General features: G+C 34.5%; 1 protein-coding gene across 2 annotated transcripts in view; it reads right to left on the bottom strand.

Moving 5' to 3' along the window:
• Positions 1 to 20,904, bottom strand: part of LOC119837927 (cGMP-specific 3',5'-cyclic phosphodiesterase-like) — a 62,490-nt gene that overhangs the window by 18,355 nt on the left and 23,231 nt on the right. For both annotated transcript variants that reach the window (XM_038363720.1, XM_038363718.1), the window contains exon 2: positions 11,530 to 12,246. In XM_038363720.1, the coding sequence (XP_038219648.1) occupies positions 11,530 to 12,156 (627 nt within the window). In that variant the 5' untranslated portion in view covers positions 12,157 to 12,246. The remainder of the gene's footprint in view (positions 1 to 11,529; positions 12,247 to 20,904) is intronic.

Here is a 20,904-nt window from a genome sequence, read left to right as displayed (position 1 = left end):
ATAATTTATATTTAATTACTTTTAAAAGGCATGTTTGTAACCACTCATAACTAAAGAAAGGTTAGGAGATTTTTTTATGTTTCAGACATATTCCACCCTGGGTTAGGATATCAAATTTTTTTGTGTTCCAATCACACACTAGTAAGTAGTAGTAAATATAGAATTTTTGACATTTTAAAAATTTACCAAAGCCGTCTTAGCGGAGCCGGAGTTAGCAGTTAGAGGGTATACCTGTGTGACAGGTTAAATCTGATCAACGAAATAAAAGATAAAATTTAAGAATCAGGCGGGTAAAATTCATTTGTATGTTGAATGAATGTCGTAATAAAACCTGGAGCGCACTCGAACGATGCCGCGGGTTAGGCTTGTGCTACATAAATTTATTTTGTCAACAAATTTTAAAACATCAAAGAGAAAACAACATTTGTTTTTTTATGATAACATTACAATGCTTTTGAATACAATAGATTTGATATCATAATACCATTAAATTTAAAGCATAATGGATTAATATTAAGAATATTGCATTTTAACAGATGTTATTATACATATAAATCTACCTCTTGAATCACTCTATCTATTAAAAAAAAACATCAAAATCCGTTGCGTAGTTTTAAATATCTAACCATAAATGCCTACATACGCAAGAAGCGACTTTGCTTTATACTATGTAGTTATAATGTAATCTACCCACTGGTTGCTATCTACCGAGCTTTTTTTTATGTGATTGTTCACTGCACACATAATCTTTTCAATTCCATCAAAATTGAGCCGTAAACATATGGTATTATCAATAACGACAGACATTATTACATCAAGCACAAATCTAGGAGAAAACTTCGCAAAGGTCTTAAAGAATAGTAAAATAAAACACATAACCACTAACAATTGTTATAAAAATTTAAAACGAAAACGCTGACGTCATTCAGTAAATTGCTACCAAGTTGAGATTATCGCGCCATTTTTCATGACGCCACAGTATTGTTTGACATATGATCTTGCGAGATTTCAGCTTCCTAAGATCGTATTTTGTAGGCGTGAAAATTGTGTCATTTTGTATTTAATTGAAGGATTTAAGATTAACACAATGTCGAATTTGTGATGACTTCCAATTAAACATATTACTGTTTAATTTTTATGTAAATTCAAAAACTGAAAACAAAAAATAGTACGCAACAAATGGCTCTAAGGACGAAACAAAATAAATATTATAATATAACACTCTTTGTGCATTTGCTCGCATACTCAATAAGTTAGAAAATTGTTTAATCTTGGCAATCCTAATCAGGACAATGAGTGAACTCATGAAATTATCGTATTGCCACCGATCTTTGATTTTTTGAAGTGTAAAAAGTTTGTATAAAATCCGTTTGTTTAAAATTTCCAAGCTGTTATTAAATATTTATTCAAAATAATATTATAAGTACTAAATGCAGTTTGTTTATTTGTCTTTTTTTTACGTCTCAACAGAGTATTCTTATGGTATGATTTATGTAGCAGTAAAACGTTTAATTCCTGTTAAATTCCTAAAGGGGGATATGTTATGTTGCGTGTTTAAATCTCTCCAAAAATTCCGGTAGATGTTCGATTGGCGGATGGCTATTACCACAAATTTAACCCAGGCGAAACCGTGGGCTAGTAAGGTGTAATCTAGATCATTGAACCGTACAAATTAGTTATTGGTTATAAAATACACGTCACTAGCGACCTAACTTTATTTCCACATCTGTTATTTATTCATGTATTATCTCCCTACATGAAGTTACCCTTTACGTTGGTCCATTTAAATTTACAACTAGTTATCTGCCCCGGCTTCGCCCATGGTATATATAGCCTATAACAATCACATACACATCCAACGGTGAAAGTTTTTTTGAAAAGAGTTCAGCAGTTTAATTAACACAAACTCTTCAGTTTTATGTTCTTAGTATAGATATGATCTTCTCAGCAGCAACGCGAAAAGGGAGATGGAAAGGAGATAGTTTGTAGTTTTAAGTCGTTAGCTTCACAGTCCGAATGCACAGGGGACCGATACGACAGAATCGTAAATAGTACCAGCGTGCCATACCTATAAATGTACCCACACTATGATACCAGAATGTCTCCGTAGGTACAGTAAAATTTTACTAAGAAACAATCGCGAATTCTAGTTAATTGATGTTAAAAAATACTATGAAACGAAGCAACTTTCTCTGTCAGTCTCTATGTCCCTATATGTTATCTTTAAAACTGTGCAACGGATTTTGGTGGGTTTTTTATAGATGGAATGATTCAAGAGAAATAATTATGTATATAATAACATCTTTTAAACTACTCCGAATTTAAATAAAGCTAACTAAAAGCTAAATACATATAAAACGTAGCTTTATAAATACATCAGTTTAAAATAAATCTAATTCCTTCTAAATGGTTCGATCGGGCTAGAACGATGGTATCTGCGCTCAAAGCCTCTCGGAGATTATGAGATAATCTAGTCAATCCATTTAAACCAATATCAGGGCTTCTTACTTTAGATAGTTAGGTAGTTAAATAAGGTCTTGCTACTAATGCGCTGGATAATCTATTTAAAAATGTGTCCGGCCGAGATAAACACAAAAATTACTGCGCCGATTTTCATGCGGTTTTCAATTATGGAGAGCATGTAATTGTTTTTTTATGTCATATAGCGGGCAACTGAGCTGGTGGGTCGCGTGATGGTAAGTGATCACCACCGCCCATGAACATTCGCAGAGATAGAATGCAAATGCTGTCCGCTTTTCGAAAGGGAAGGAAAGGAATGGACAGAGGACAAGGAAACGGGCACAAACGGAATAATCGTCTTCCTTGTGAATTAGATGACAGTTCTCTAGTAATATCCTGCACTAGTGAGCCGCGCCGGCTTCGTCCGTGATCACATATCACGTAGGTATCAAACAGCCATATACATATCTAAAGATTTTTTATATAGGTACGGTAGTACCTGAGATTAGTGGAAAAAAACTAACAAATTCTTCAGTTTTATATAAATAATTCGATCTCATGTCTCCCCAACAACAACGTAAAAAAACTCTTGCTTATCTAACTTACACCACAGTAATTTCGTATTATTTATTGCCTACACGAAACCTTAATGCAATAAATACTGATTGGTTTTGTTAGTGTGTTCGAACTTCGAAGATTATGCAATAACGGCTGAATTGTTTTTCTTGTGGTTTTACGATAGTTCTCGTGTAATCATCGAAAATTGGATAGTCGTTAGTCGAATTAAACTTATGTTATAATGAGGAACATTTGTGTTAATGTATGTACGTATGAAATGCCTTCACATAAAAACTACTGGACCTAAAAAAATTTCTTCACCATTATAAAGCTGCATCATTACAGAGTGACATAGGCGATATATTTAGTACGAGCGAGCTGGGGCAGACCTCTACTATATAAAATAGTGGTTTCTGTATTTCAGTCAGGTCATTATACATATGTCTAGTTTCTTCGAGAAACTTCACCGACTTGTAAAAGGAAATTCCCATAGGAATGAAATGTTTTACTGTGGTAAAAAGTAGCCTTTGTCTCTCTCTAGCCACCTATCTCCAGATAAAAGCTACATCATAAAACAGTTTAGGGAAGGCAAGAAACAAGCATTTATTAGTAAGGATAACCATCCAAAAGTTCTTCGAATCATTTAAAAATGAATTGTTTATATGATTCTGTCTATTTATTTATTTTTTTATTATTTTTTTATGTCATAGCGGGTAACTGAGCTGGTGGTTCGTGTGATGGTAAACGATCACCACATGAACATTCGCAGAGGCTCAGACCTCTGAGAATGCGCTGCCCGCTATTAAGGAATAAGGGGTCAGGAAAGGATTAATGACTGGAAAGAAGGAATGGACTAGGTAGGGCGAGGAGAAGGACATAGGCCTCCTATTGGCCTTATATGACAATATCCTCACAATCGACAAGGGTTAGACACCGGAAGGGAAGTTTTGCACTATCGTCAAAATCGTCGTTTAGGTTAGCTATTAAAAAAGAGAGGAATAAGTTTGTATGCTGCGTCAGTATTTAAGCTAAATGGATATAATATTTTTGTAGTTCACGCGGGCGAAATCGAGCGAAGTACACAGTTCAAGAAACCTAATTGGCAGAAAAAAGTTGACCTAAACTCATGTATTATTGAGGATTATACAGAAATAACCATAAAAACGTGATACAACCGCACTGATTCCGAAAGCGTAATAATTTTCATTCACTTTGACATTCGTGTCACGTACAATATAAAAAGCAACTAAGAACGTATCGTCGAATTATATTGAGGTTCTGCTGGCGCGTATGGCCCATATTGGCTTGGCTATATATAACTATATTCGTAAATAAGTATTTTTTTGGTTATTAATGTAAATTATCATTATTTTTCAAAAATAAAAACAGTTTTTATTAATTTAATTCAATGACAAAAATAAGTACGACCGGTTTCGCAACATCTCGTCAGGACAACAAAATTCCGAAACTGGTCTTAGTTTTTGATAATTGAATTAAATTAAAATTTAAAAGTGAAAAAAGGGGAGCTCTCGTCTGAGTGTTTTTATTTCGAAAACATAAAACTAAAATGCAGGTCCATCAAGAGATGCCAAACTAAATTATGATTACATAATATAAATTGTTTAATTAGTAATTATTTTTATTAATTTATTTTTTGACATAAAACTAAACCGCACTGAAAATATCATAACTTGACCAAATTGTAATGAGACCACACGAGAAGCACTAGCTCTAAAATAAAACAGTATTGAATATAACTTATAAATTTTGTACAGAAAAAAAGATTAAAGAATTTTCAAAATCAGTCCTAAAAGCTAATAAAAAACTTATTTGTTAGATAAAAAGGACAAAATCTGCATGTCTCTGTTGTTTGTTTCACCCTCCTTACTATGCATTACATTCAATTCCATATTTCGATTGTTTTAGAAATCCACCAAAAGTTATAAGCAATAAAATAACTGCCACCATCTGTTACTAACGAACCCCAAAATGCCAACAGAATTTAATCAGAATGAAATGCTGATTCCGACGACAACAATGCCGAAAAATCTGACGTTTGGTACAATCCTTACAAACACAATTTTGTATTAAAAATATGCGTCAGATGCTATTTTGTCAGCATGTAAATAAAATTAAAGTATTAGCAGGTTTCGTTGGCCTTTGCGTCTTTAACAGATGATGAAATGTAAAATTTATATAATTGGAAAAGAGCAAGTACAGAGTTACTTGCCGGCTCCTCTCTGTAGGCACTGCTTTCCGAACCGATGATAAATGTTAAAACTGTGTTATGACGATTTCTTTTTGCCACATGAGCTTATACTAAGCGTATATGGGCGTATATTTCGTTAACACGACTCATAACATACTATGATACTTCACGCTTTGTATATGCGGATAAAAGCCTATGTAATTAATAAGGCTCCATCGAGGTATATATAACAATTCAGTTTAATCTCTAAAACACATACATACTCGCTACATACTATATTAAAATGTCCACAAACCCGCATTAGTGCCAGGGTGCTGAATGGCAGTACATGGCCTGAGCCCTATCCTATCCTGGTATGTGCCGCTTCTGTGGGAACTTTTGTAGGATGATTATGTGATGATTGCAATGGATCTCGAAGTGTTTTAGATTTTTCGATAATAATAAGATGAAAGAGAATACATGCAACTAACAAACAGAACGAATAATAAATTAAAACAATCACCCAGGCAACGGTAATACTATTAAAGCAGTTATAGCGCCTCGGTAAATGAACGTAGGTAAATCAAAAGATTTCTCTGTAATCCGTTTAGCGAATGAGATTTTACTGAAAACCCGTGTCAACAACCCTTTAACTGAATTGTTCTGTGAAAACTTTAACACCATTTTAAACAGATTTAGCATGCACTAGAACTCTCATTCGAGTCTCGTCCAATTAGTCGAGCGGTGGAAATAAATTGTGATACGGAATGTTTCGTGTGAAAAGTTTTATGTGTTCTTCCTTTTCAACCGACTTCCAAAAACAAAGAGGTTTTCAATTCGATGGTCTTTTTTTGGCTTTAATACCTCTTGAGTTTAAGGTCTGTATACCAAATTTCAAAATCCGTTCAGTAGTTTCAGCGTGATTGACGCACAAACATCCAAGCAAACAAACTGTCACATTTATAATATAACTGTGATAGGGTGACAAGCTCTACCCGCGGCGTCACTCGCGTGGTACCCGGGTAAAAAGTAGCCTAAGTTCTAATACAGACTATAATCTGTCTCTGTACTAAATACATACATATATGATATTCTGTTTTGCGTGAAAGAGTAACAACAACCACCAAAATACTTACAAACTTACGTGTTTATAATGTTAGTACGAAACTATTTAATAAGATAAAGCTGAAGGTTTGTTCGTTTGAACGCGCGTATCTCAAAACTGTTAGAATAGCAATTCGATTTAGCAACGTAATAACCACTAAATCGCAATACAGAACCAGTTTAAATAATTCCTGAACGAATTTAAAAATAACTACCATAGGCGCAAAGACAAGTTAATTTATAATGCCCTTAATGTATTTCCCTGTTCGCCATGTCGAATAATTCCCTCCGAGAGTTATCTAAAAGGCCATATAAAATACACTTTTTACGACCGAAGAAAAATACGACACGGAATGGTACGAAAACTGATATACAACGCAATTTCTGAAAGTACACTTTTAGGATTAGCCAAGTGAATTGATTTTAGATATTATATTTTGCAACATTATATATATTGAAATATAATATCCTACCCTACTCTACTAATCTACTGTTATAAATGCGAAAGTTTGTAAGGATGTGTTTGCGGATGAAACCGGGTAAGGCCGTATCCCGTAGCAATATCGGGATAAAAAGTTGCCTTTGTGTTATTCCAGTTGTCCAGCTATCTAAATACCAAATTTCATTGCAATCGGTTCAGTAGTTTTTGCGTGTAAGAGTAACAAAAATACACACATCCTTACAAACTTTCGCATTTATAATATTAGTAGGAAGAATTGATGTAAATTGTAATTTCCAAAATCTTTCAACTTTAAACATTTAACAAAAATTTAGACTCAATTACAGATGCCATTTGTAATTAGAAATTACGATTGTATTCCGATTATATCTAATTACATCTTCACAAATTTAAACACATTCGAATACTAATTTATCTGAAAAACTGTATCCGAAAACTCCACAAAATTCTACTTCCTACTAATATTATAAATGCGAAAGTTTAAACGCGAAATGCGAAACCGATTGCAATGAAATTTGGTACGTAGATAGCTGGAATAACATATAGGTAACTTTTTATCCCGGTATTCCTACGGGATACGGACTTACGCGGGGCGCAGCTAGTATTTCAATAAAGGGTATGGAAGCATAATAATAATATGAATGTTATTCCCTCGTGATTGTGGAAGGTAAAGTGGCTTAAATATTCAGAAATGTTTAATTGAACCACGCGATGGAGTCATTACCTGAAGATAGCTATCATAACACACATAAATCAAATTGTTAGAGTAAAAGCTTACAGCATACAGCATTGCGATCGTAAATTTTTGAAACGTTAATTTAAATAGATGTTTATCTATACTTTTGACTTATAACATAAAGTTTAAGAGTTTATATGAAGGCGCTTATCTCAGGAACTACCGGGCCGAATTCAAAAATTCTTTCAGCGTTGGATATATGTACATGTGAGCCATGTATGGGCTATATATGTACCACGGGCGAAGCCGGGGTAGACTGCTATGCAATTACAAATTAAGGTGTATGCTTGAGTCTGTGTATATTTCTTTCTGTCTTTCTTTCTATATTTAAATCCAAAACGACCGAATTGATTTTAAAATATGAGCCTACTATTAAGTTTTCATGCAAAGAAACAATAATAAAGACATTGCATGTGTATTGTGTACCTTTATTGTTCAGCATGTGTGCGTTTATTGCGTGTCTGACACGCACACTAGCACGTAAAGGGTGGTCTGTTTTCAATGCAGTGATTACAGGGCGGTATTCTAGAGTTAAAATCAATTGTAGTGGTTAGCATGTCTACTACATGTTATGGGTGGAGTATCAAGTTTACCTTAAATATAAGAATGTTGCCTGAAGTCTAATGGAAATTGTTTTTTTTTTTTATGTTGATAGCTATAACGATATCGGTAAGGTAATTCATTTTACTGCTGTTGCGAAGCGAATTGAAATCAAATGTCAATTTAATGATACCAATGGATTCAGTCACATAAGTTTTTACTTAATGTACGTAGTGTTTATTTAATCATCAATGTAGGGGCAGAACGAAGCGAAGCGAATGCAATTTTTATTTCAAATAGTATGGCTTAAAGTAGTGGTGGCTCAGTGGTAAGAACCTCGGACTTCAAAATCCATAAGTGCAGGAAATAAATTTATTTTTCAATTTATCTGCACATGCGGATAATATCACCACTGCTTAAAACGGTGAAGGAGAACATCGTGAGGAAACTGGCATGTCAAAAGTTCGATGACATGTGACATCTGCTAACCCGCACTTGCCCAGCGTGGTGGATTATGGCCTGAACCCTTATAGGAGGCCTTATAGGAGACCAGCAGTGGGAACATATATATAGCATTTATTTATTTATATTTTTATTTATTTAGATTTTCCGACCTCAAAAGTGTACAATACGGCTAAAGAACCTTTCACTTCAAAATGTTTAGATTCAAATTTCAAAACGTTTGAGAATAAACGCCGCCTAAGGATTATCGTAACTGAAGCGAAGCGAAGCGAACGCGTGGCAAACGGTAACAATTCAATACGGTCAATAAATGATCGGATTGTTTATCAAGCCTTATCATGATACACTTGAATACCTGGAAGTGACAGCGGCTGATATGATATCGAATAGTTTTTCGACACTTGAGCGTTGAGAGATAAATTAAATGGGTTTTCAAGTGGCGACACGGTGGCTAGTGATGATGATACTATTGTTGTGATTGGGGTTTGTCTGTTTTATAGACCTGCATTTTTATATGTTAGAGCAGACAAGCGAGTTGGTGGTCGTCTGGTGATTAGCAATCATCACCGCCCATGAACATTTGCGAAGGTAAGGCCTGTGGTATTTTCGCGTAAGAGATAAATAAAGTATAAACGACTGGAATAAGGTGTACTGTGAAAAGTGTAGAAGAGTATATGTTCCTTCATCTCAGCCACTCATCAAACTCGAACTCAAACATTTATTCATTCAATTAGACTTCTTATAGAAGCACTTTTGAGTCGACATATTACACAGTTATAACATTTACCACCAGTTCGGAAGGCAGTTTCTACAGAGAAGAGCCGGCAAGAAACTCTGTACTAGCTCTTTTGATCATCGTATGAAAGACTAGCTTTCACATACTAATATTTTACGCCGATCTTATGAGGTTACTTCCCCGGTGCGAGCTGGCCCAATTCATGTCAAAGCGAGGGCGATTCCCACATCAAAATGCTTGGTCTATGTAATGCATGGCTGGCGGTATCTTGACGTATACGCAAAAGGATTATATCTCAACGCATTAATCATGCATGGCTATGAATATAGTTGTTTGTTTAATGTTTTATGTCATGATGGCTAATTGAGCTGAAGGTTCGCATGATGGTAAACGATCAATATGTCGAAACAGTAGCATGCTACTATTTCACGCCGGTTTCCCAGCTCGTGCCGAAGCATGTTCGACTCTACATAATGTCAATATATCCTACTAATATTATAAATGCGAAAGTTTGTAAGGATGTGTGTATGGTTGTTACTCTTTCACGCAAAAACTACTGAACCGATTGCAATGAAATTTGATACGTAGACAGCTAGACAACTGGAATAACATATAGGCACTTTTAATCCCGATATTCCTACGGGATGCGGACTACGCGTTAAACCGCAGAGCGCAGCTAGTCCTTCATAATATTATTATAGATCAAAATGTAAAAAGACATTATTAAATTGCTAATTACTGAGTTTTATTTAAATTACTTAAGCGCTACTAAAACGAATACTAAAAAAGCTTCCTTCTTTGAAAATAATCGTATTTACACGCCTTTATATTTTATTACAGGAAAAAAGGAGATGATTAATTAGGCGACATTTTCTTTAGCAAAAAGAAGTGATAGAATAGACTTTTCCTTATAGAACGTTGAATTTTGGATAATCCATATAGATGAGAAAGCTAAAGAAAATCACAATGTAACGATAGCTTTTGTCTAAATATACGCTTCTTGAATGCGAAATTCAATACCGTTGTAAGCATAATTTCTCTTCAATGACACGATAAACAAAATAGAAGGTCGTCACTTCATATAACTTTGGTTATAAATAGGTACTTTATTACATTGCAGCGTTATTTATGAGACGGGGATGAACGAATTTCAGGTTGTGTTTTGTTAAAGTAAAATCGCCATACATTTTCTGGAACGCGTTTACGAGTCCGACAAAATTAAGCATTTTTCGAAGAGTTTGTGATGAAATAAAACTATATCAAACAAAACTAATTATTGCCATAAATTGATAACTTCTTTACTCATAAAAGTGAGAAAAATTTGGTTTGAAACGATGATAATTGATGATAGAATCTGATAGATATTAAACTATTAACCGTTACCCCTCCAATCGAGACTACTATCTAATTATGTTATGTTTTTCATTTTAACAAAGTACCTGTGCCCTCCCACACTTCACTATGGCTGATTTTGTTGCAGTTTCACCGACACGAAGAAAAACTAATTAAACGTCAGTTCAATCTATGCAGAACTTGTTGAGTTCTTTCAGTGTACACAACAGAACTTTACATTATCATGTATCGGCAAAAGGCCATAAAATAGTGGCATCGCATAATATAGTGGCTTTTGTTGCTGTAATAAAAACTTATATATCCTTTTTTTTAATACTAATGTAGTACATATCGACCTGTTACTGTTTTACTATCTATAACATCGTATTGGGCAATTAGTCTAAGAGAAAAATTAACCGACCCTGTTTTATCATGACATCACTTTAAGCTTTTGGTTGATGCAATTCATTATTATGATAGGCCAGTTTTATTATACACTAGATAGCTGAACGCGGCTTCGCTCACGTGCACCATTGAATGTAGAGCTTCATGGACAATTTATGATTTTATAAAAGCCACCACAGTGTCTTCGGGTCTCTCTGTAGAAACTGTTTTCCGAACGTGTAGTAAATATTATTTATTGGCGATTAAAAACCTCTTCGTAAGAAGTCTTGAATAAACAAATGTTTGTTTTGTGCTTTAGTTTGCAACATAAAGTAATGAGAGTTAAAATGTTTAACTTTTGTATGTGTTTAAAAATGAAAAACATTTTAAAAATCTTTCCGAATATCATTGTCAAATATTCCCATTGATTGTTAACAACAAAAATGTATATGAAAATAACATAATTGAAATCCGTGTCAATATAAACTTGAAAAATTCGCGTGTAAACGCCAACTGCTACTTTAAACAGATATCCAAAATATGTGACATCACCAAATAAATTTGCTCACCTTTACGGGAGACGACGATAGCCATAACTGAAACAGATCTGACGTCACCGATGTGCTCCTTGCTTCATGCCGCGGCCTTGGAGACAGTGGACCACCAGATGTTACACTATGCAGCCGATTAACCTCATCTATTGAAGCACATTCTTTCACATATTTCTCCAACAATCGAGGCTTATTCTCTAACAATCTCTTCAATTCTTCTAAATCTTCATCGGTACAATCGTCCGGCGAAGCACTCTCGATAACTCCTTTAAAGTCATCAGCGCATTGCATTATTAGTTCATTAGTAGCTAAAACGTCGTATACGACCTTATTGCCTAATTCTGGACTAGAACTTTTAAAGTAATCACTATCACATTGTCTTGCACTATCTAGCTCTGATTCACAACCATTCTGTTCCGTGATTTCTACTATTGTAATCGGTGGGGCTTCTTTGAGCATGTTGCCGTTTTTATTTGGTTTTATTTCATCTGGTATCTCGTACACTAGTTGCATAAGCGTATGTGTTCTCTGCTTGGTATCTTCCCCTTTGTCTGTCTTATTATTTGCAATGTTCACGTCGGGATATTTCGCTGTGTTCTTCACGTTTGCATTCTCAACTACGTCTACAGGATTTTCTGAAGTCATTGCAGATCTAGTGGTTCTCTTTCTGTATGTGAATGACTTCGCTGCTGACGGCTGACATTTCTACGTCTCCAAACTTAGATAGCTGTGTACCTGTAATGAAAGAAATGTTTATGAGACTACAATCTCGCTTGATTATCTCTATAATATTATCTTATACAGAAAAACAAAGATAAATTTGAATGCATGTTAAAGATCAAAATTATTTCCGTTGATATTGATCAATGAAGGATAATTTGGTAATGTCATATTGGATTGTACGATATTTACTTCCTGTTTAAATCATTTTATGTCGAAGTTATCAATCAGATTAAAACCTAAAACAGTTGACGAGATAAGATTGAATTGATACGAATTAATAAATTCCATAATACGCTTAATATGCGATGGGTGTGATTTTTTAATCTGCAATTATTTGATTGTAAAAATAAGATATGTTAATAAATGGCTGGTTATATAAAAGATAATTTAAAGCATAAAAGCCAGGCTATTCAACTTTAAGTCAATTTCGGAAACAGAATAAACAACGACTGAGCGACAATTGGAAATTTAATCAGAGGGAGACGCATATAAATGTCGGCGTCTATTTTTCAGCAAAAGACACAATAGAGCGAATAAAATAGAATAAACACTGTTGTGACCGATTATGATAAAGATTTACGTAAGAAAAGTGTAATATAACACGGTGTTAAGCCCCAACACCCAATACTACGTTTGAGAAGGGTTGATCCCTTCATTTCATTTTGAAAAGATCCGAATCTGGTAACGTAATCCTGTGCCAACGTAACTTTACGACATGCGATATATTTCATTGAAATTGCTAGAGTTGGCAACCCTCTTGAGATTTGGGTTGATGATTTATAAAGTCTAGATGGCGTTAGTTTGTTAAACGTCACAGCGAGAGTACCATCTTTTACCTGTTTAAATTTCAAGCGTAATATGTTTACGATGAACCGTCTCATATTGTAACTGCATCGATTACATAAAGCATATTATTTAGTAAGTATTCATATATCCGTATAACATCATTTGTTCCTCTTTCATATTCCAATAAGATTTTCATAATTAACACCGTTAAGAACCACTTCGTTCGCATCAAATTTCCATGTCAAAACAACATGTCACACGGCTAGTCACAATTAATTGGTATCAAAGACGTGACTATGCTAAAATATGAGTAGGAATGATCAATAAAGTGTAATTAGTACGATCTATGAAGAAGTGTGTAGTAAACATACTTAATGAGAGTTTTAATAATGAACTTGCGTCAAGAACTCTGAAATAATAGTTTGTGTAGACGCTGTTTTATATGACCGAAATTTACAACATACAATACTATTCTAGTCTTCCGTAATTCCATGTTCGGCCCTCTTGACTTAGTTGTCAAGTTAGTGTTGTCTGGCAGAGCATTTGCATTTTGGGATAATTTCGTTTATTTATGAGAACAATTTACATGATTGACAGAACTCGACATTTACGAAAGCTGCTGTATCAACAATGCTGTCTACGTACTTTTAATTTAGAGATTGGAACAACAATTGGAGTATAAATCAACAAAGACATTACGAACGCGTCGTTAGAAGATAGTAATTGAAACATTATATTGTGTAGTGTATGTCTAGATGTAGCAGGACACGATTATATGAATACTAATTATAGTAATTTCATTTCTAACCCAATAATTTGCGGTATATATTTGAATTTGCATCAATATTGATAGTCGAAAGATACGTTGATCGAAATAAACTTGGATGACGTCACTAACTCGATAATGAATACATAATGAGGATATCTCCAGCGACGGGGGTTGAAATGCGTAGCCATTACCGGCTAAATGCGACGCAATTTAGCTTCAATTTGTCCGAAATATTAGAGAGAAATTCTCTTTAATAATGCAATAGATTATCTCTTGTGCTACATTTGCTGAGAACTCAAAATTAAAGCGCTATATTTCTTTCAGATCAACTATTTCGTTAACCAATATACATATACATACAGAGTAAATACTGACTTTACAAGGAACAATGTGTAGAATTTCTGGTGCCGTAACACATTCGTTTCAACATTGTGCTGTTTGTTAGCAGTTATATTTTTGCTATAAGGATTCTTGATAATTTGCGTTTTTGTATGTTTACAAAAGCTGTTATTACGGAGTCGTTACGCCCTTTAATGTGGGGACAATTGATCTAAACAACAACATTTCTTTGCGGGAACGGTATTCTGAGCAGGTGGTAATAAAGTTTTTGTCATATAATGATTCGCTTCTAAAAAGACTAGCTGTATAAATGTTTGAGTTAAAATTTAACTTCGCAGTGTTTTTGAATGTATAGATTAATGGAGAAAAACAAAACGATTAGTGCGTCGGTGTTTCGAGAAATCTAGCATAAAAATAAACGACTACATACGACAATATCACATTCTTGGATGCGTCCTTGGTAAGGGAATGATCGATGAATACTCAGGCATTCTTTAGAGTAAAAACAAGTGAATAAAACGCACGGTTAGTGGCTAACAAGTAACTGCGGGAGTGCGGACGTGCCATCCTTAAAGGGAACTGATAACATATTCAAGTCTGTCATCGATCGTGTATTGTAGTGGACAAACACACACTGATTGACCGCGTCGCGAATATAAATGGATCAAATATAGAGATTCTGATAAATGTTTTGGTCATGCTGCTTATTGTGGTCTAATGGGTTGGCCAAAGTATCTTAGAGGTTTGAGACATTACTTTGGTATGTATGGGTTTAATTAACAGGTGACATTTTGTAATTTCTAAATATATCGTAGTGTATTCAGATGTTCAATTGTTATATGTTTAAAAAATCGTAAATTTAAATTTGATATTATATATATTTTTACAGATCGGAGGCCCATGTCCTTTTCCTTACCCTTCCCATTCTGTTCCTTTATTCCTCTCATCAATCCTTTCTTAATCCCTCCCCAATTTAAAGTCGGCAATCCATTTGTAGAGGTGTAAGGTTTGCATTTTCGCTTCTCCAAATGTTCATGGGTGGTGGTAGCGCCTACCATCAGGCGACCCACCAGCCCCATTTATTTAATTCATTTTCAATGTATTCATAAAGTAATGTTTTTTCCATATCCAATTCACCAACATTTAGATAATCTACAGTTCTATTTGAAACGTTGAAATACTAGGTCATGAAAATTAAGTTACAAAAGTTAGCTTAACCCGTGCTTGCTCCATATTACTAGCAAATATTATACCTAGTCTGCATATTGATGTAATTTCAAACATTATCATTTCTGGCTATTGTCCAACATTGTTCTGATTCTGATAAGCTATCGAGGCTGAATAGCAAAATTTTGAAATTGAGCTGTGTTATAGACGGAATACTAAGTTATATTCCTTGAAGTTTATGAAATGATATTAGGTAAACTGCTTTCCGAACTGGTGGTAAATAATTTCGTTCTGTGTTTTGACGATTCAAAAGTGATTCTAGAAGCCTAGCTAGTATATTGTATTTTTGAATGTTTGTAACGTTTTCATGCAAAAACTGCTGCATCGATTTAAGAAATTCTGACACCATTAGAAAGCTGCAACTTCACTGAGTGACATAGGCAATAAATGTACCACGGGCGAAGCCGGGACGAATATCTAGTCGTGAATAAATTGGCACGTCTAAGATAAAACGACAAGCGATACCTGCCAACCAGGCTGTGTACGCGTACTGATAATGAAATAAACAAACAATCTAAACTTTCCTCTCAATAAAACATTAGAAGATGAAGATACAGCTTCCCGAACACAACAACCGTGTGTATAGAGCCGATTCGACGCAATAAAGCAAATGTGTCCGGCCGTTAGTTACGCAACGATCAAAAGTACACCATTCATGCGATACGCGATGTTACAATTGAAACGAGTTTAGTCATCATCATCATCATCATCAGCCCATATATGTTCCCACTGTTGGGACACAGGCCTCCTATGAGGGTTCAGGCCATAATCCACCACGCTGGCCAAGTGCGGGTTGGCAGATGTCACATGTCGTCGAACTTTTAATTCTTGGACATGCCGGTTTCCTCACGATGTTTTCCTTCACCGTTTAAGCACGAGTTTAGTATGGGAAACAATTTTGCCACAACCATACAAAATGTATATTAGGAAACTAGCGGTCCGCCCCGGCTTCGCCCGTGGTACATATATAGCATATAGCCTTTCTCAATAAATGGGCTAGCTAACACTGAAAGAATTTTTCAAATCGGACCAGTAGTTCTTGAGATTAGTGCGTTCAAACTTACTCTTCAGCTTTATAATATTAGTATAGATTAAAAGATACGGACCTATGGTTAAATAGTTTGTGAGTTCTATAACTCAATGACTGTTTGTTCGATCTGTCAAGGCTCAAAGGCTTCATTATAACGGCCGGGCTGAAGCTAGGCTTTCACAAATAGAAGCCTACAGGTATTTCAATAACAAACCAGAAATACTCGACCTCTTGAGATGCATATAAGAAATTATGTGAAAGAAAAATGCTATTTTAAAACAGCTTTTTATTTCGATGGCTTTGCAATCTGGGTCAGAAATGTGTTTTAACTTATGTATATTAAGGTTTTAATGTTTTAATGTAATAATTTTTCGGCCTGCGACTTCGCTCGCGTGGTCTACAAAATTTTGTATGTAAACAACGTAGATTTTCGAAGAAGAGGCGATATATGACATTTTTTTTTCTACTTAAAAACTGTAAAAGATAGCAATTAAAAATTATAAAAATTGATTATATTATTAACTACCTTACCTCATTTTAACTATTTTCACGAATACGACACGCACACATAGAACTATAACGTAACTATTTTAATAAAGGAGATAAAAACTAAGGCCATCTACAGCCTAGGCTTCATTACCAGATCTTATTATCTAGGCCACAGTCTTTATTACACTTCAATATAAGCCTTAATGTTCCCTTCATCACCAATTACACCATATCATCTAGTTTAGTCCTGTACAGGGCCTAGCACTGCCATACTGCTAATAAACCATCAGGAATCAACTTCTTTTCTTCATTTCTATGACGATTTACCTTTCGAATTTTACGCTGCGTCAATTTTTTTTAAAGTACTGTAGCAATGGAATTAGAGATGCCTTTTTGCATTGCAGTTATGATAAATTAAATAAAAAAAGAAAGCGGTTCAGTTATGTTGAAAATAATTACTTCATTAACATTAAAAATATTCAAAGACGAGGAAGCAATTTATGCAAACCAAATTCATGCTATACAAAGAGTTTGAAATATAAAACAAACTAACTTAACACACGCGGCTTCGCTCGTATAGTCAAACAGAGTAATAGTCTCGGGATTTTCCCCGCATACTTACCTTATAGGATTTTCAGTACACAAACTATCTTGTCTTATCTCGGGTGTCAAACTATCTTTACACCAAATTCTTCTTTACACCCAAATCGGCTAAGTGCAACAGGCAGACATACAGATAGACAGAGTAATCTTCACATTTATAACTTCAATAGAGATTATATCATAAAATCTAGGTGACAAACGTCAAAATCCAACACATAATTTCATAGCGCGACTTATGGACTTAGAACCAATAACAAATTGGAACTAAGGCACACTAAGGTCAGTACGATGAGGATTCACGGCCATATAATAAATTAGTAGGTCATTGCATGCGGCCAAAGCTTGTATTATTATTGAACTAGCTGCGCCCCGCGGTTTCACGCTCGTAAGTCCGTATCCCGTAGGAATATCGGGATAAAAAGTGCCTATATGTTATTCCAGTTGTCCAGCTGTCTACGTACCAAATTTCAATGCAATCGGTTCAGCAGTTTTTGCGTGAAAGAGTAGCAAACACACACGTCCTTACAAACTTACGCATTTATAATATTAGTAGGATAGTAGGATATAATATTAGTAGTATAGGATAAGTACGCGGCGATACAGTATACTAGATCTAAAGAGGGGCAAAGAAACGAATTATGCTGGTACCTTGGCCCATATCGTCTCAAAGCTATATTTAGAAGCGTTTTTTCAATCCTTTGCTTTAAAACAATAAAGGTAACGTAATTTCTCTGTATTTGCCTATAAATGTATGTTATTATGTATTCAAAAAGGAATAACATTTATAGGTACTTATTGCTGACCGTGACGTTGTGATATTTTCCCAAAGAATTTTTTTCCAATGTGATGAGGTTTATTTTAGCAATGCGATATGTAAGTGAATTTTACAATTCTGTAGAATAAATTGCAAGTTTTAGGATAAAGTTATTACAGGTATATGTAAGCGATAAATTTAGAAATGCCAATACTAATTGCTTTCAACACGCAACGATTGCGTAGTGTCTTTCTTTTATGTCAACAATAATATGATTAACGTGAGTTAATTCTATTTAGTGTTATTTTTTATCTAATTATTATTAAGCCTTTGTATTGTTTCTTCTTACAAATCCTAGAATTCCATATTATGTAAACAAGGAAGTCAATGTTGTTAATTTAATGACTTAACGCTTTTAAATAAAGAATAATATGGAAATGGAGCATGCTCCGTCACGAATTGACTCTCCGTCATGAAACGTCACGAATATGTACGTGAGCCCAGAGTGTTATTCTACTAATATAATAAACGCAAAAGTGTGTATGTATGGATGTTTTTTAAAATTTCACGCAAAAACTACTGATCCGATTGCATGATGGTGAAATTTAGTACGCAGATAGCTGGACATACATATAGGCAACTAAAAACGTAGCTGCAATAACACATAGGCAACTTTTCATCCCGATATTCCTACGGGATACGGACTTACGCGGGTGAAACCGCGGGGCGTAGTTAGTAGGCTATAAATGTACCACAGGCGAAGCCGGGGCGGACCGCTAGTTACATATAAAATTACAAAAGTTTCAACGCTGCAGCGCAATTTATACCGCAAAGTATTTCAGCCGGCGAGCTTCACCGAAGTTAAATCTGAGATATAAAACTTGAGTTCGTACTATTTATGATTTAATAACAAGTTTTATGTCAAATAATTTTATAAAGAAAGTAGAATAAGTCTCTACAACACTGGGACAGATGTACATCAAATTATTTATGGCAAATCCAACTGCTTTCTTAGTTCTATAGAGGATGAATGGACGAAGATTAATTACTTACCAACTAATTGAGACATAACACGAAATGGCGCAGTGATCATCTTTTTATTTGCATACATACATCCGAGTTAAAACGTGGGCTAATGATATTTTATTTACATTGAAATCTGAAAATCCCGCTCGCCTATATAATATACATGTGAATACTAATTATCATAAAAAAGAACGATAGAATGTTGTTGCCGCTAAGGATTTTAGAACTTTGATTCTCAATTTCCATTTATTCGACTCTGTTCTCGTCCATTAATTTATATCATCTTAATGTATTTTTTTTTTCTTTTTATTATTCAAGGGACTTTGTCGCTTAGCGACCACGTCGTCCCGTAAGTACTAATTACAATTCAAAAACACGTATGCATACAAATACAGATTAAAACATAACAATTATTTTTATAAGCCATTATCTTAATGTTGTTATAGCTAATTTGCTACCTAAGTACCAGACCACCCGTTCGACTTGTCTCAGATAAAAATCTCTTGTCACAAGTAACGATTCGTACCTATTTACACATTGTAAAATTCCGTTAAACCGATGTTTATTTACACGTGGATGAACAAACGCAAAGTTTATTTTATCGCCGGGTTTGTGATCCGTTTGTTGTTCCTAGCTTTTTGACACAACTGCTATTTGCTGCTATGCTTGGTTTACGATCGGCGCAGTTGCGGATGGAGGGATTTTCGCTAAATTTATCAGGAAATGGTAGTTCTATGATGTTTTGTGTTACGACAGAATGATATTTCAAAGTAACTGATTGTCTTGGTTGTTGTCAATACGGGTTATCATGGTGGTAATTATGTAATAAATGTGGTAATTAAACATTATTTATTATAGCTATTCTAGTTATTTATGGTGAGTTGTTTCACTAAAAAGAATTTAAATGTTAGTAAAGGGAGTTATTCAACTAGTGTAACTAACGAAGGAATAGCTATCAATAATTGATATACAAAATGTTCCTTACTCAAAAATCAATTGAATATATCCATTAGTTTAGGCATGAAACATGATTTTTAGGTTTCATGATATTCAAACATCTTGTAGATAGTAGTTATATAGAGATACTAAGATACTAAGATACTGACACTGCGATAACGTGACAATGCGCCGTTGCCACACTTCTCTCTTATTATTATAGTGAATAGATTGATAAACAGTTATTTATTAGGATTTTAGTTTTATTCATCATCATCAGCCCATATTTGTTCCCACTGCTGTGATACAGGCCTCCTATGAGGGTTCAGACCATAATTCACCACGGTGTCGTCGAACTTTTAATTCTTGGACATGCTGGATTCCTCACGATGTGATCACCCTTTGGTGATGTTATCCGCATGTGCAGATAATAAATCATTACAAATAAAATCATTTTATTTCTTACTCGCTCGCCTGGTTTCGACACTGATATATATATATATATATATATATATATATATATATATATATATATATATATATATATATATGTGTGTATAATTTTTCCGAAAGCGATTAACCTGTTTCGGAGAAGTTTCGTTACAAACACTTTGACATGAAGATATATAATAAATAATTATACTATATAAAGCTACACACCCACTGACTGACTGACATCGCTTTTCTCGGAAACCGGGCGAAAAGTGGAGA

Source organism: Zerene cesonia, chromosome 29 (assembly GCF_012273895.1).
Source record: "Zerene cesonia ecotype Mississippi chromosome 29, Zerene_cesonia_1.1, whole genome shotgun sequence".
NCBI classification, from domain to species: Eukaryota; Metazoa; Arthropoda; class Insecta; order Lepidoptera; family Pieridae; genus Zerene; species Zerene cesonia.
This window is presented reverse-complemented; position numbering and strand designations above follow the sequence as displayed.